This window comes from Oncorhynchus keta, chromosome 29 (assembly GCF_023373465.1).
Source record: "Oncorhynchus keta strain PuntledgeMale-10-30-2019 chromosome 29, Oket_V2, whole genome shotgun sequence".
In the NCBI taxonomy this organism is placed as follows: domain Eukaryota; kingdom Metazoa; phylum Chordata; class Actinopteri; order Salmoniformes; family Salmonidae; genus Oncorhynchus; species Oncorhynchus keta.
In genome coordinates, this window is record NC_068449.1 from 43,668,286 (window position 1) to 43,683,030 (window position 14,745).

At 43.6% G+C, this 14,745-nt stretch overlaps 2 protein-coding genes across 3 annotated transcripts; one reads left to right on the plus strand and one right to left on the minus strand.

The window, feature by feature from the left end:
- The first annotated feature begins 210 nt into the window (after positions 1 to 210).
- LOC118362935 (AH receptor-interacting protein-like) lies at positions 211 to 5,639 on the plus strand. Of its 2 annotated transcripts, none has more exons than XM_035743669.2 (7): positions 211 to 372; positions 2,039 to 2,221; positions 2,473 to 2,661; positions 3,055 to 3,231; positions 3,456 to 3,597; positions 3,884 to 4,116; positions 4,462 to 5,639. In XM_035743669.2, the coding sequence occupies exons 1-7, from the start codon at positions 274 to 276 to the stop codon at positions 4,465 to 4,467; spliced, it is 1,029 nt and encodes a 342-aa protein (XP_035599562.1). In that variant the 5' UTR covers positions 211 to 273; the 3' UTR covers positions 4,468 to 5,639. The 2 variants fall into 2 exon arrangements, with proteins under 2 accessions (XP_035599562.1, XP_035599563.1); XM_035743670.2 differs by having other exon boundaries at positions 3,456 to 3,543.
- A 1,508-nt stretch (positions 5,640 to 7,147) lies between these two features.
- On the minus strand, positions 7,148 to 13,878 carry cdk2ap2 (cyclin-dependent kinase 2 associated protein 2). The gene is made up of 5 exons (XM_035743671.2): positions 13,740 to 13,878; positions 12,797 to 12,954; positions 12,077 to 12,162; positions 9,506 to 9,626; positions 7,148 to 8,473 (listed from the first exon to the last, which is right to left on the minus strand). The coding sequence occupies exons 2-5, from the start codon at positions 12,849 to 12,851 to the stop codon at positions 8,406 to 8,408; spliced, it is 330 nt and encodes a 109-aa protein (XP_035599564.1). The 5' UTR covers positions 12,852 to 12,954; positions 13,740 to 13,878; the 3' UTR covers positions 7,148 to 8,405.
- Positions 13,879 to 14,745: the final 867 nt, after the last annotated feature.

The window sequence follows — 14,745 nt, forward strand, 5'->3', positions numbered from 1 at the left end:
TCATCATTATATTTATATATTCTTATCCCATTCTTCAGATATTTGTGGTGGAATTGTTACATATTGCTGCACTGTCGGAACTAGAGGCACAAGCATTTCGCTATACCCGCAATAACATCTGCTTGCAAACCTTGTGTATGTGACCTATACAATTTGATTTGATTCAACTGGTAGAGGGTCCCAAGGCGTCAGTAGTGACGTCAATCGATGTGTCGATTTCTCGCGAGCTCTCCGGAAGATAGGCAGTCGGCTTGACACTCGGGGGAAACAAGGATGGAGGAACTGGCTATCAAGCTACTCGTAGAAGGCATTCAGAAGAAAGTGGTCAGTCCAGGCAAAGGCGAGCTTTCAACGTTTCCTGATGGGACAAAGGTGAGTTATAAAATAGTGAATTTAATCCACGTTCAAAGGGTAGTTTTGTATGTGTAGTGCTGGCTAAACGGATTAGCATTATTCGCTAGCTAGCTGCTAACATTAGCATGGAGCGAAATTATCGAGGTTTGACATGTTCTGAGGTGATATATACTTTACCTTATTTTAGTTAAACTATAACTCGGTCTACCAGAATTTCTGTAAATAACAATTATCAGCCAACAAGTAATTATTGGAGTTTTTTTTGGTGGTACTGTAAGAGGGCGGTGCTTTTACAGGATGGACAAGTCTTCATTGATTTTCGTCTCTCTTATTGGTCGGTGGGGAAGTCCGTCAACTTGTAAACATTACTACTACGTTTTAATTGGATAGTCGGCAAGATTGACCGTATTGTTGGATAATCAGTGTGAATTTGTGCCTCTGCCTGTTGATAAAAAAATCTCGAATTTCGTTTGATATGGGGTCTTTTAATAAGTGGAAGACATTAATTTTAAACCTTTTACAAGCTCACGATATCAGCATTTATTGTCCAACTTTTGTATATAATAATGTTCAGCCTGCTGGGAAGTGATTATGTAGAAACTACACTTGTAGAAACTTTTACTGTTACTAAATAGAACAGACTCTGTTTCATCATTACAATGCATGTCATGTACACTGAACAAAAATATAAACGCAACATGCAAAAATGTTAATGATTTGACTGAGTTTCAGTTCATATAAGGAAATCCAGTCAATTTAAATAAATACATTCGGGACAAATGTATGAATCTCAAAATGACTGGGAATACAGATGTTGGTCACAGATGCCTTAAACCAAAAAAAAGTAGGGTTGTAGATCAGAAAAGCATTCCGTATCTGGTGTGATCACCATTTGCCTCATGCAGTGCGACACGCCACCTTCGCATAGTATTGATCAGGCTGTTGATTGTGGAATATTGTCCCACTCCTCTTCAATGGCTGTGTGAAATTGCTGGTTATTGGCGGGAACCGGAACACACTATCATACACGTCGATCCAGAGCATCCCAAACATGCTCAATGAGTGAAATGTCTGAGTATGCAGGCCATGGAAGAACTGGGACATTTTCAGCTTCTATGAATAGTTTGCAGATCCTTGCGACATGGGGCTGTGCATTATCATGCTGAAACATGAGGTGATGGCGGCAGATGAATGGCACAACAATGGGCATCATAATCTTGTCACAGTATCTCTGTGTGTTCAAATTGCCATCGATAAAATGCAATTGTATTTGATGTCCGTAGCTTATGCCTGCCCCATACCATAACCCCACCGCTGCCATGGCCCACTCTGTTCATAACGTTGGCATCAGCAAACTGCTCGCCCACACAACGTAAGACACGCTTTCTGCCATCTGCCCTGTACTGTTGAAACCGGGATTCATCCGGGAAGAGCACACTTCTCAAGCGTACCAGTGGCCTTCTAAGGTGAGCATTTTCCCACTGAAGTCTGTTACGAAGCTTAACTGCAGTCCGGTCAAGACCTTGTGCGTATGGAACATTTCTGCAATCTTTTTATTTCAGCTCATGAAACATGGGACCAACACTTTACATGTTGCGTTTATATTTTTGTTCAGTGTATTACATGATTTATTCACTTGTGTAATACCATTACTCCATTCTACCCCCCCCCCATTTTCCAACAGGTGATATTCCACTACCGCTCCAGCCTGTGTGATGGCACGGTGCTGGATGACTCCAGGACCATGGGGGGCCGGAGCAAGCCCATGGAACTCATCTTGGGAAAGAAGTTCAAGCTGGCCGTGTGGGAGCGAGTCATTGCCACCATGAGGGAGGGAGAAGTGGCAGATTTCACATGTGACGTCAAGGCGGGTCGCCCAACTTAACATGGTTGATGTGGATGGATTAGAGACCGTTAGTTTTGTGCACACACCCACAGACATACAATTGGTGGCAAAAACATAGATTGTTATGGAATTTGACGGGGTTTGTCAATACGTTTTGTTAGTTGTTTCCCTTCAGAGAATTGTATTAATTGTACTTTAAAATCCACCAGTCCCTCAATTTGTCCCAGTGAATAATGTAACCATCCTCTTTCCTTCTCCCTCTCTCCCTACAGCACACAGCCCTGTACCCGCTGGTGTCCCAGTCCCTGAGGAACATCAGTGCAGGGAAGGACCCCCTGGAGGGCCAGAGACACTGCTGTGGCATCGCTCAAATCCACTCACACCACTCCCTGGGCCACTGTGACCTGGACCAGCTCCAAGCCAACCCTCAGCCCCTGGTCTTCACCCTGGAGCTCATGGAGGTGAGGGGGGGGCTTATTTATTCTCCATTAGGGGTTCAAGCACGCTGTGCGGAGTCTGGCTCCTCAAGTTTCATGGTGCTTTGCTCTAAATAAAATCGACATCTGTCTCGCCTAGAAGGTTATATGAACTCTGAACTTCTACCACGACATCAAGAGGAGGATGGCACCCTTCCTTTCAAAGTGTATGTCCTCAAGAGTTTTTCCCTTTGCCACTGCTTGCTCTTTGGGGGTCTAGGCCTGGTTACAGCAAAAGCACTTTGTGACAACTGGTTCTGTTAAAAGCACTACATCAAAATGTTTTGTAACCCTTTTATCACCCAAGCAGCACTCACGCCACTAATTTCACTGCGTAAATTCATTTTGATTGAATAATATGATTGACGCCTCTACTAGGTTTTGACACCCGGCTCGTTCAGACTGGACATCTGGGCGATGACGGACGAGGAGAAGCTGGAGGTGGTGCCTCAGATCCACGTGGAAGGTAACGCCCTGTACAAGAAGGGCAACGTGAAGGAGGCGGCCGAGAAGTACCACAATGCCATCGCCTGTCTAAAGAATCTGCAGATGAAGGTAAAGATTTATTACTTCAAACCTAGTCCTGGTGACTTCCTTTTTTTGGCATTTAATAGGGTAACATTTAGAGCACTGCGGACAAATACTTTTCATTTAGTTAACTAGCCATTCTGAGCGTCAAATGAGATCTATGCATTCCCTGTCTATAGAACGTCTTAACCCTACTAAATAAGTGGCTAGTCTTCTAACTCCTCCCCATCCTTGGCCCCTCCTCCAATCAGGAGCGTCCGGGCGATGAGGGCTGGATCAAGCTGGACCTCATGATCACGCCCCTGATGCTGAACTACTGCCAGTGTCAGCTGGTCCAGGGTCAGTACTACGAGGTGCTGGACCACTGCTCCTCCATCATCTCCAAATACGAGGGTGATTCACAAACTTCTGAATACATTCAGGTGTAGCCCTGCCCTAGGATCAAGCGAATATGCTGAATTCACATAATAGGCTATGCTCTGAAAGCAAATGTGTAATTTGTCATTACTTAAGACAATCCCTTTAAAAAAAAAACATTTGTTACTTTTGCTGTTCTGTTTTGTCTACAGCAGGCCTGTTGCAAGTGAATGACAAGTCCTTTTGAATTTTTATTGCTTACTACCAGCTGCTCACACCAGCGTCTTTCCCATTGACACACTCTTACCTCTCACCCCCGCAGACAACATAAAGGCCTACTTCAAGCGGGCCAAGGCCCACGCGGCAGTGTGGAACGAGACGGAGGCGCGGGCGGATTTTGCCACGGTGGTGGAGCTGGACCCGTCGCTGGGGCTCTCGGTGGCTAAGGAGCTGAGGGCCATGGAGGAGAGGATCCGCTCCAAGGAGAAGGAGGAGAAGGGCCGCTACAAGAGTCTGTTCAGCTACGACAGCAACGCCCTGGCCACCGCTACAACGGTAAGTAGCCGAGTACCTTCTAGAAGTTTCTTCAAATCTGGGCCCATATTAAAACAGCATCTTAGAGTAGCAGTGCTTATCTAGGATCAGGCCCCCCCTAAAATAAAAAAGGCCAAATGAATCTATCAGCACTCATATATGAATGCTATGTGTGTTTTCCCCAAATCTAGGATCAAATTACCTGGTGTGAAGAAAATGTTTACTTTATTTTACTAGTGAAATTAATGATCATGTGTCTTTACACTAATTGTCTTTTTAAATTGGCAGTATTACCCCTTAGTGTTGATTTACTAATTTAGGTAATGTTCTTTTTGAATGTCTAAAACTGTTATGCACTCCTTTTAGGGCTGAATTAAGAAGACCATTATTCTTGTTATAAAGAATAGGAAGAACAGTTGTGGACACATTGACACGTTTAGTTTTATCCACACACCAAAGCCATATTCACTTTCCCCATGAAACATCACTTTTGCGGTGCACATGGCACATTCTCTTTCTAGATTCACTTTTATATTTTATAGAACGACATTGCACACCCACACACATCTACCCTCAACAGACCTTCAAAGTTCAGCTTTCCCCTACCGCAAACAGCCAGTTACATCACACACACATGCTGCAAAAGTACAGGAATACGCAGGAGATCCTCCACTTCTGGCCGTATGACTGGGACATCAACTTCGGAGACAATCACCAGATATATATTTATGGACACTAGAGCAGTCTCCACCATTTCCCTCTTGTTCACCCCTTATTTAACCCTATTAATGTCCAATATGACTATTCAAGTGAATTACTCTTATCTTCACTTGTACCTATGTTATTATTACTGTATTACATTTCATTTGCTAATTTGTCTTTGTGGTCCTGTATATTTTAAGCTAGAACATTTGTAATGGACACTCTTGCCCTCAACTCAAACACCACCCCACTTGCCTTTTGGTCAGTCGAACAGAGCTAATGATTTGCCAAGTCATTGGCTTCTGTGAGTGTAGTTTAGGATAGTGACCATCATTTTGGCCCCTAGCTCCTTCCCGGTCTGTGTTCAACAAACTGAAAGGACTGGATATGGGAAGGCAATATGGTGAAGGCTTTAGTCTATTGGAGGCCTGGAAGGAGTAGTCACTGAAGGGCTGGAGATGGTACAGGAACTGGGGTGATGACTCACTGGCAAGCATCAAGTAAAAGGTCAAGATAGCCTTTTTTTTTTTTGTAGAGTTCATTTTCATAGGTTTGCACATCAAATGACTGACAGCTCATTTGTCCCTTGTATATTGTGAATTTTATCTAAAGGGTCACCATGACTTGACTCAAGTGTCAGTTGTATGAAATGGGTGTTATCTGGCCTGATTAAAAAGCAGAGTAAACACTACACTCAAGATTGATTTAATTGGTAAGCAGTGTTCAACCTGGTTTAACCAGGCTACTTATTATGCTTTCTATAAAATGTCTACGACAGGACAGCGAATGCTTTTTGCTGCCATGTTATGACTGAGAAGCCAAATAAAGAGGTGTAACTCTTACTGGTGTGTTTTCGTAATGATACCCAATGTTTGCTTATGAGCACACTCACCCACCCACACTTACTTAGGCCTCATTGTGCTTATAGAAAGTCCACACTCCCTTTTAAAATGATCACCTTTTGTTGCCTTATAGCCTGGAATGTAAATGCATTAACAATGATCTGTCTTTGCATTCTACCCCACAACTTCCAAGTGAAAAAGTATGTTTTGTTTTTTTTCTAAACAATAGCTTGGTTGGATAGCAATCCTAAATTAGCTTCAGTGTAACTAATCACCTTAAGACACACCAAGTTAATTGGCCTCCACCTGTGTTAAATTGTAGTGATTCACAGGATTTCAGGATACATTTAGCAGTTCCTGTAGGTTCCCTCTGCTGTGTAGTGAATTGCAAAGCAAACGCACAACCATGACCTTTCAAAAGAACCCCGGGACAGATTAGAGGAAGAGTATAAAGATTTCAAAGGCCTTGAATATGCCTTGGAGCACGGTCAAGACAAAGTGAAAGGTGTATAGCACCACCTAAACCGCCCTCCAATCTGGATGACTGAGCAGGGGCTACCAAGAGTCTGATGGCAACTTTGAAAGAGCAGACGACTTACGGCCAAGACTGGTCAGTGTGCTTGTGATTTACTCAAGCCTAACACAAATATGTGATGTAGGGTGGCAAGGAAGCCCACCATGAATCGGTTTAAGTATGGAAAAAACACTCAGGAGATTCTGTAGCAAAAGGTTTTGTGGTCTGACTAAACAAAATTCTACTTTTTGGCCGAAATGCCAAGTGTTACATTTTGCGCAGCATCAGGTGGGGATATTTCTCATCGCCAGGGACTTATCAGGATAGAATAGAAAATGAAGGGAAACTATGTACAGAAAAGTCCTTGAGGAAAACCAGCTGAAACTGAGACGGAAGTTCACCTTTCAGCATGACAACGACCTGAAGCCCATAGCCAAAGCTACTGTGGAGTGGCTAAGGAATAACAAGGTAAAGTCCTCAACTGGCCCAGTCAGAGCCCCGACCTAAATCCAATCTAAAATTTGTGGCATAACTTGAAGATTTCTGTCCATGAACTTGAACAGTTGTTAAGAATTGTCAAACCTAGGTGTGCAAAGTTGGTAGAGACCTATACCAACAGACTCACAGCTTTAACTGCTGCCAAATATGCTTCACCAAGTATTAACTTGGGTGGAGACATTTTTCTTCACACAAAAATGTTCCTTAAATGTGGAGTATGTTGTGTAGATAAGTGGGGGGGGGAAATCCTTATTTAATTGAAAAACTGAGGCACTGACAACCAAATGTAAAAAGTTCAAGGGTGTGTAGACTTTCTATAGGCACTACATCACAGAAGGCTGAGGGGAGGACAGCTGATAAATGGCTGGAACAGAAAAAACTAAATGCATGGAAATCATGTTTGATACTATCCCATAATCATGTTTGATACTATCCCTATACCTCCCCAATTAAGGTGCCACCAACCTCCTGTGCACTAGATACAAATGAAAAACACTTTTTTTAATTGGAAAACTTTTCTAACTTTTAATTTCATTCAATTCAAGTACAGAACTGCAAAAATTGGGTTTACAAAATTGCCATACTAACAAAACTGATTTCAGGTGTGTAGGGAGGAGGTAATAGTTAATTGGGTGGAGGATGAAGGGCAAGGAAAGCTTGACTGTATGTGGCAGATAGAGGGTGCCATGACAGCAGAAAATGTGTGTAGGGTGGAAGCATGTGGAACAGAATGGGATATTTTCAAGATGCTGTTAAGCCTTGTTCACATCAAATACATTTTTTTTGCATATCTGATTCAAATGTTATTTTTCCTGCAGTCTGAACAGCCAAAAAAACACATGGAATAGGATGACTTCAAACCACTGTGGTGTGGCAAGAATATGTGGTAACTAACTAGCTTGTTGTTTACAAACAAATGAGTGAATGTGCTAGAAGGATAAACAGCTACCTCGTTAGTTGACTGCCGTGGCTAGTAGCCAAACACTTGTTTTGAAAATTGGATTGCCTTATCCTTTGGCGGCTTTAAAAGTGTGATTTTTTTTCACCGATTTCAAACATTCAAAGCAAACTGGGGAACATCCATTGCAGGCAATTGTCACCTTAGCTTGCTACATAACTTCTGAGTGATAGGAAGAAGGAACGCACACATTCGTCATTACTATGACAAGTAGCATACCCATGTCAACAAATGACTGCCGTCTGAACACACACAAATCCAAATTTGGTCACTTGCCGTTTGGAAAGTGAATTAACCCAAAACGGATTGGAAAAACAAAGCTGATTTGAGCATTAAGGCCTGCAGGGCGAACAAGGCTTAAGTGTTGCTTACTGTAAAACAATGTGGAATTAACCCTTTCGATGTAGAGTGGTGTCAGTATAGCAGCTAAGAGAGAAAGTCAGAGTATCAACCTCATTTCATTGTGGCATAGTTTTCAAAAATCTATCAAATATTTTACAGCACTATCACCTCACCCCCACTGAACAGGACAACCAAAATGAGAAAATATCTACCAGCCCCTCGTGATGCCTATGAAACTGAAATAAGCTACAGAATGTTCTGAGAGCGAACTGTCCTACAACTGCAAAATGTGTTACACATTCTGAACACACCCCATAGGCGGTGTGAGAAACTATATGGGGAAAAAGGTTACAGGTTCAGTGGAGCAATAGAGACAAAAAGTCAGGATAACAAAGACAGGACACATAGGCCTATACAAAGACAAGGGAGGGGGGTGGAGGGATTCTGCAAAGGGTTATGTGCGAGCGCTCCTCTCTGTCTCCGCCAGACACTCCCTGACCAGCGCCCTCGCGTGAATGATACCTAGAAGACAGATGAACAACATCACAAGTTGGGATTTAGAACTTTTACTTCATGTGTGGAGAAAAATACAGTCTCCTCATTGAACCTTAATGTGAATTGAAATCCATGTATTTCCAAGTAAACTCATATGGGGTAAGTAGGCCTATGGGATGGGATCCTTGGGACTCGAACTCTGTCACCCCATCGAAGTTGAAATGTGTTAAGGTTAGGGACATCCCAAGGATCCCAGATAACCATGTGAGTCGAGAGCCAAATGGCCGTGGTGTGAGAAGCATGGGTGAAATGTTTGTTTGGTTCATTGAAAAGTATTTACGGCAGTAATTATTCACGAGAGAAACATTTTCCTTGGGATTACTAGCCTCACATACTGAAAAATTAGGACTACATTTAATCACCAAGTACTAGTTTTGTGTGTCCTGCATTTGGGCAATTCCACAGTAACGTAATTATGACAAGACTCCGATTTTTCACTTTAAAAATGTATGCCAAACAAAGACCACTGATTTCAAAGTTTAACAATTTTGGTATCCTTTTTAAAGTGAAATCGGAGTCATCAAATTGCCCATTTCTCATTTTGTGCATAGCATAATATTATTTGAACTGAGCTTAATTTAGGCATCTTTGGATTTAAACGGACAATGTCTGATTGGACTGGCTATTTTGCTAATTGAACTTGGTGGATTTAAACTTTTTGATGATTGATTGACTGGATGACTGAGCTCGGTGATGGTTTTATTGAATGCCCGAAAGCCTTAACATATACAGTTTGGCTTTTATTATGATCTATTTTTGCTGCTGCCATGCAATGTTGATCATTGCTTTCATCCACTGCCTTATGTTCATTTCTTGTTGCTGTGTTTATGCATATAATATTCAAGTGCTTACTGTCTGCTTGCTGGGTATGTGCAGCGTGGTTCAGGAAAAGGAAAGTAAGCTCTCTGGAGTACTGATAAACACCCTGTCAATACAACCACAACCTTTGTTCCAAGCTTTGTGGATATTTGTGGCTTTTAGCTGATCGGGCTGCAGTACCTCTCTTTAGCCTCTCCATGGCACTCTTGCTCCCGGCGTAGGTGGGGCGGATCTCGCGACTCATCTCCTCGATAACTGACAGCAGCTCGCTGTAGGTTGAGCCCTGAGACACTTTCACTGGCTGCGTGTGTGTGTGAGAGAGGGGGGATACGAGACAAAGGTCATATGTTGGAGCAAAAACAACTAGAAATCCCAATTGATCCTGACCAAGATACAGTCCCTTTATATCGTACAGAAGAGTAGAGATACAGGGGGATAATTGCCATGACAAAGTGACAGTTATACAAATCAACACTCGCCAACAAATCTATTTTAATTCAATCGACCAGTACCTGGACCCTATTGATTAGAGTCACAGCCGTGTATATCCCCCAAGCAGATACCTTGTCGGCCCTGAAAGAACTTCACTGGACTCTATGTAAACTGGAAACCATACATCCAGAGGCTGCATTTATTGGAGCTGGGGATTTTAACAAAGCTAACCTGAGAACGAGACTTTCTAAATTCTATCAGCATATCGAATGCGCGACACGGGCTGCTAGCATTCTGGATCATTGCTACTAACTTTACGTGATGCATACAAAGCATCCCGCCCTGCCTTTGGAAAATCTGTCCATGACTCCATTTTGTTGCTCCCAGCCTATACACAGAAACTAAAACAGGAAACGCCCGTGTTCCGGTCAATACAATGCGTGTCTGATCAATCGGACTCGGCGCTTCAGGATTGCTTCGATCACGTGGACTGGGATATGTTCCGGATAGCCTCAGACAACAACACTGATGTATACGCCGACTCTGTGAGCGAGTTTATTAGCAAGTGCATTTGAGATGTCGTACCCACTGTGACTTAAAACATTTCCTCACCAGAAACTGTGGATTGATGGCAGCATCTGCGCAAAACTGAAAGCGTTAACCACCGCTTTTAATCATGGCAAGGCGACTGGAAACATGACCGAACACAAACAGTGCAGCTATTCCCTCCGCAAGGCAATCAAACAAGCAAAGCATCAGTATAGACACAAAGTAGTCGCAATTCAACGGCTCAAACACGAGACGTATGTGGCAGGGTCACGGATTACAAAAAGAAAACCAGCCCAGTTGGGGACATCAACATCTTGCTCCCAGACAAATTAAACAACTTCTTTGCTTGCTTTGAGAACAATACAGTGCCTCTGACACAGCCCGCTACCAAATCCTGTGGGTTCTCCTCCTCCGTGGCCAACGTGAGTAAAACATTTAAACGGGTTAACAGAGAGAGCATGCGCAGACCAGCTGGTTTTTAACTGACATATTCAATCAATCCCTATCCCAGTCTGCTGTGACCACATGCTTCAAGATGGCCACCATTGTTGCTGTTCCCAAGAAAGCTAAGGTAACTAAACGACAATCGCCCCATTGCATCACTTCTGTCATCACGAAGTGCTTTGAGAGACTAGTCAAGGAGCACATCACCTCCACCCTACCGGACACCCTAGACCCACTCCAATTTGCTTACGGCCCCAATAGATCCACTGATGATGCAATCGCCATCACACGGCACACTGCCCTATCCCACCTGGACAAGAGGAATATCTATGGAAGAATGCTGTTCATTGACTACAGCTCAGCATTTAACAACATAGTACCCTCCAAACTCGTCATTAAGCTCGAGACCCTGGGTCTCGACCCCGCCCTGTGCAACTGGGTCCTGGACTTTCCGACAGGCCGCCCCCCAGGTGGTGAAGGTAGGAAACACACACAGACAGCGTGGTGAAGGCGCAACAGCACCTCTTCATCCTCAGGAGGCTGAAGAAATTTGGCTTGTCACCTAAAACCCTCAAACTTTTACAGATGCACAATCGAGAGCATACTGTCGGGCTGTATCACCGCCTGGTACGGCAATTGCACTGCCCTCAACCGCAAGGCTCTCTAGAAGATAGTGAGGTCTGCACAACGCACCACCGGGGGCAAACTACCCGCCCTCCAGGACACCTACAGCATCCGATGTCACAGGCCAAAAAGATAAATCGACAACAACCACCTGAGGTACTGCCTGTTCACACTGCTATCATCCAGAACGCAATGTCAGTAAAGGTGCATCAAAGCTGGGACTGAGGGACAAAAACAGCTAACAGCCATCACTAACATATGAGTCTGTATGTTGTCAGCAGCCTCTCTCTCTGGCCACTTTAGTAAATGGACTCAGAGGTATCACTAGTCACTTTAAATAACACCACTAATGTTTACATATCATATATTACTCATCTCATATGTATATACTGCTCTATACCATCTACTGCATCTTGCCTATGCCGCACAGCCATCGCTTATCCATATATTTATATGAACATATCCTTATTCATCCCTTACATTTGTGTATAACGTTGTTGTGAATTTATTAGATATTACTGCATTGTCAGAACTAGAAGCACAAGCATTTCGCTACACTCGCATTAGCATCTGCTAACCATGCGTATGTGACCAATAAAGTTTGATAAAATACCCTGAATAACATAACATATTTAACATGACTCTAAAGTATCATAGGCATTAGTTAAAGCAGTTTGAGATGGTCAGGCTGTTCTGTCCTACCTGAACGAAGCCCATCGATGGCGGGCCGAAATCACTGAACGCTGGTCTGAAGTTGGAGGGGAGTGAGGGGGAGGGAACACTGGAGCCTAGGCAGAGGAAAGACAGAATTCAGACGCACTGAAGCGCCCTATGACTAGTTATCATCTTTAAAATGGAAGGCAGGGGCATAAATGCTGCGTGGCATCGGTTGCGCATTCATTCTGGGGCGGCAGGTAGCCTAGTGGTTAGAGCGTTGGACTTGTAACCAAAAGGTTGCAAGATCGAATCCCTGAGCTGACAAGGTAAAAATCTGTCGTTCTGCCACTGAACAAGGCAGTTAACCCACTGTTCCTAGGCCATCATTGAAAATAAGATTTTGTTCTTAACTGACTTGCCTAGTTAAATAAAGGTAAAAGTACATTTAAATAAATAATTCTCAGGTGAGAGGGATTGTTACATTATGGTTGGTAGTATATGACACTCAGGTTGGTTGCTGATGTGTAGTGTGTTCCCTGGGCAGGTCTCTGGGCAGGTCACAGGAATAGGGCCGCTAGTCTTATCTATTGAATGGAATCCACTGCACTGTGGTAGGGTTGAGTTCAGTAAGATGGGTGAAAACCAAACCAACAATGGGTAGTGGAGAGGGTAGGGTGCATCTATAGAAATAGAAATTAAATTTCTATACATCCTTGATAGCAATAATAGTGGATACTAAAGAACCAATTGACAGTTGGCAGAAACCTGGCGGGGTGTGGTTGGAGCCGGACGGAGCAGGGGCGATGGGTTTGTAGCTCATCGCGCTGTCACTACGGACCTCCCCGTACGACGGCGCACCGCTTCCGTCCGTCCCGTCGACCCTGTGCTTATACAGCTTTCCTGGTGGGCTGGGCCCCTGAGAGCTAGGAAGAGAAAGTAATGGTGTTATGTTCCTCATGTATGACATTCATCAACAACACGGTCAGTCTAGCCTGGTCCAGAATACATTGTGTGCTATGCAAGTCATGTTGAATGTTCTGTATGGCCAATTGGGTTTGGCATGACAATGATTTGAGGTGTTGTTTAACTCGTACAGATTTGGACCAGGCTGTCATGATGTTGTCAGTGGATCACTGACGTTTGCAAATATATGGCTTAACGACCCAGACGTTAGGTTACCTAGCTAGCTAGTAATCGAACAAGCCCAGCTGGTTTCAAACATGTGTCACAACCGTGCCTGTTCTCCACATCGGCTTAGCGGGCAACTTTGCACATTACGTCAGTACCTCATCCGGTCGTAGCCTATCGTTAAACGACTGTACTAACGTTGGCTAGGTAGCTAAGCTAACTAGTTACCGAACCAAAGGTCGAAGAGATGACATCTCGCTTCAGACAAAGTCCAATTAACAGAAACAAAGCTAGTTAGCGGGTGACCTAACTTGTAATTGCAACGACTTCGGTGATCACTGCGCATTTCATAGCTAGTTAATCTCTACTTAGCAAGAACGCTAGCTGTTTGCTGACTGGTTTGCTTCGGTGTGAAACAGGCTTGCTAGCTAACGTTATCTAGCTAGGTGAATAGCTATAACGTTAGATTGCAGCAAGTAATTACATAATGCATTTGCGTTCCATGGGTTTAAGTATCTCAGTAGCCATTAAAAACATGTAATAAAAAACAACAGTCAAGGGGAATGCTTTCGAAATGTACCTTTCTAGGGGAAGATTTTCAGCCAGGTCGAAAAAGCAGCTTCCTTTCTCCTGCTGAAAAGGGGCGTGGTTATTGATGCAACGTTGACTGAATATTCATAAAATGATGCGTTGTCATTGGCTAAAAACAAATCAATGGCAGGTGAGCGGAAATGTCTATTTATCAGAGCCTTCCCTTCTATTTATTTGAGGGTTCTGCACTGGTGTGTCTTTTTTAAATAATCTCTTTGGTATTCAGAGTTTGAACGTAAGGAGAAAAAAAACATTATTTGATGGGGCACACCTCACTGATTTATTTTCCCTGTGGTTACATGACGTGTGGACATGTCGATCATCATGTCAACATGTAGGTCATCTAAGGTTACTGCCTGAACCGAAACATCAATCACACAATAAACCAAATGTTTTTTATATTATGCCACATCAAGGCCCTTCTTCCCCAGGTTTGCCAAATAAATGTAATCTAACTATGTGTCCGTGTGTGTGCGAGAGTGATCTGAGAGAGTGATACGAGGTCTTGTCAGTTTAGTAAAAAATGTATAGTGTTTTCAGGCTGTCACTGTCCAAGGCCACACAAGCTGATTTGCTAAATGGTTGACTTGGAAGTGGACACACTGCATCATTAACCTTGGAAAAGAGATAGAAGAGAACAATGAACAGTGGCAAAGTTGTATTTCTGGTTGGAACCCGTGGCGGATTTAGGTATGGGCGACATGGGCAGCCGCCCAGGGCGGCATCTTGACAGGGGCAGCACGGGGCGCCCGCACAATTTTTTGGGGAATGGTGACATTTGCGCGATTGGTTTTCTATCGATCATTTGCACATCACGTCAAGGATATAATGTCACCGTGTTGGACTGTGGGTCAATTAACCTTGTCAGAGTGACTGTCCTGATTCTAGTTTGTGAGCTTGGCAGGCTACTGCCTGGGAAGGTCTCCCACTCAGAAGTACGAGATGGGGAGGTGGGCGTGGGTAAGTTGACCTCAGGTCTCCCCACTGGAAGCCTG

Excerpts from the sequence above, each read along its gene's own strand:
- cdk2ap2 (XM_035743671.2), bottom strand. The coding sequence starts at position 12,851 with ATGAGCTACAAACCCATCGCCCCTGCTCCGTCCGGCTCCAACCACACC. Across the intron at positions 9,627-12,076 it reads CATCGATGGGCTTCGTTCAG|CCAGTGAAAGTGTCTCAGGG; the intron begins GTAGGACAGAAC and ends ACACACACGCAG. Across the intron at positions 8,474-9,505 it reads CATGGAGAGGCTAAAGAGAG|GTATCATTCACGCGAGGGCG; the intron begins GTACTGCAGCCC and ends TCTGTCTTCTAG.
- LOC118362935 (XM_035743669.2), top strand. The coding sequence starts at position 274 with ATGGAGGAACTGGCTATCAAGCTACTCGTAGAAGGCATTCAGAAGAAA. Across the intron at positions 373-2,038 it reads CGTTTCCTGATGGGACAAAG|GTGATATTCCACTACCGCTC; the intron begins GTGAGTTATAAA and ends ATTTTCCAACAG. Across the intron at positions 2,662-3,054 it reads TCACCCTGGAGCTCATGGAG|GTTTTGACACCCGGCTCGTT; the intron begins GTGAGGGGGGGG and ends CGCCTCTACTAG.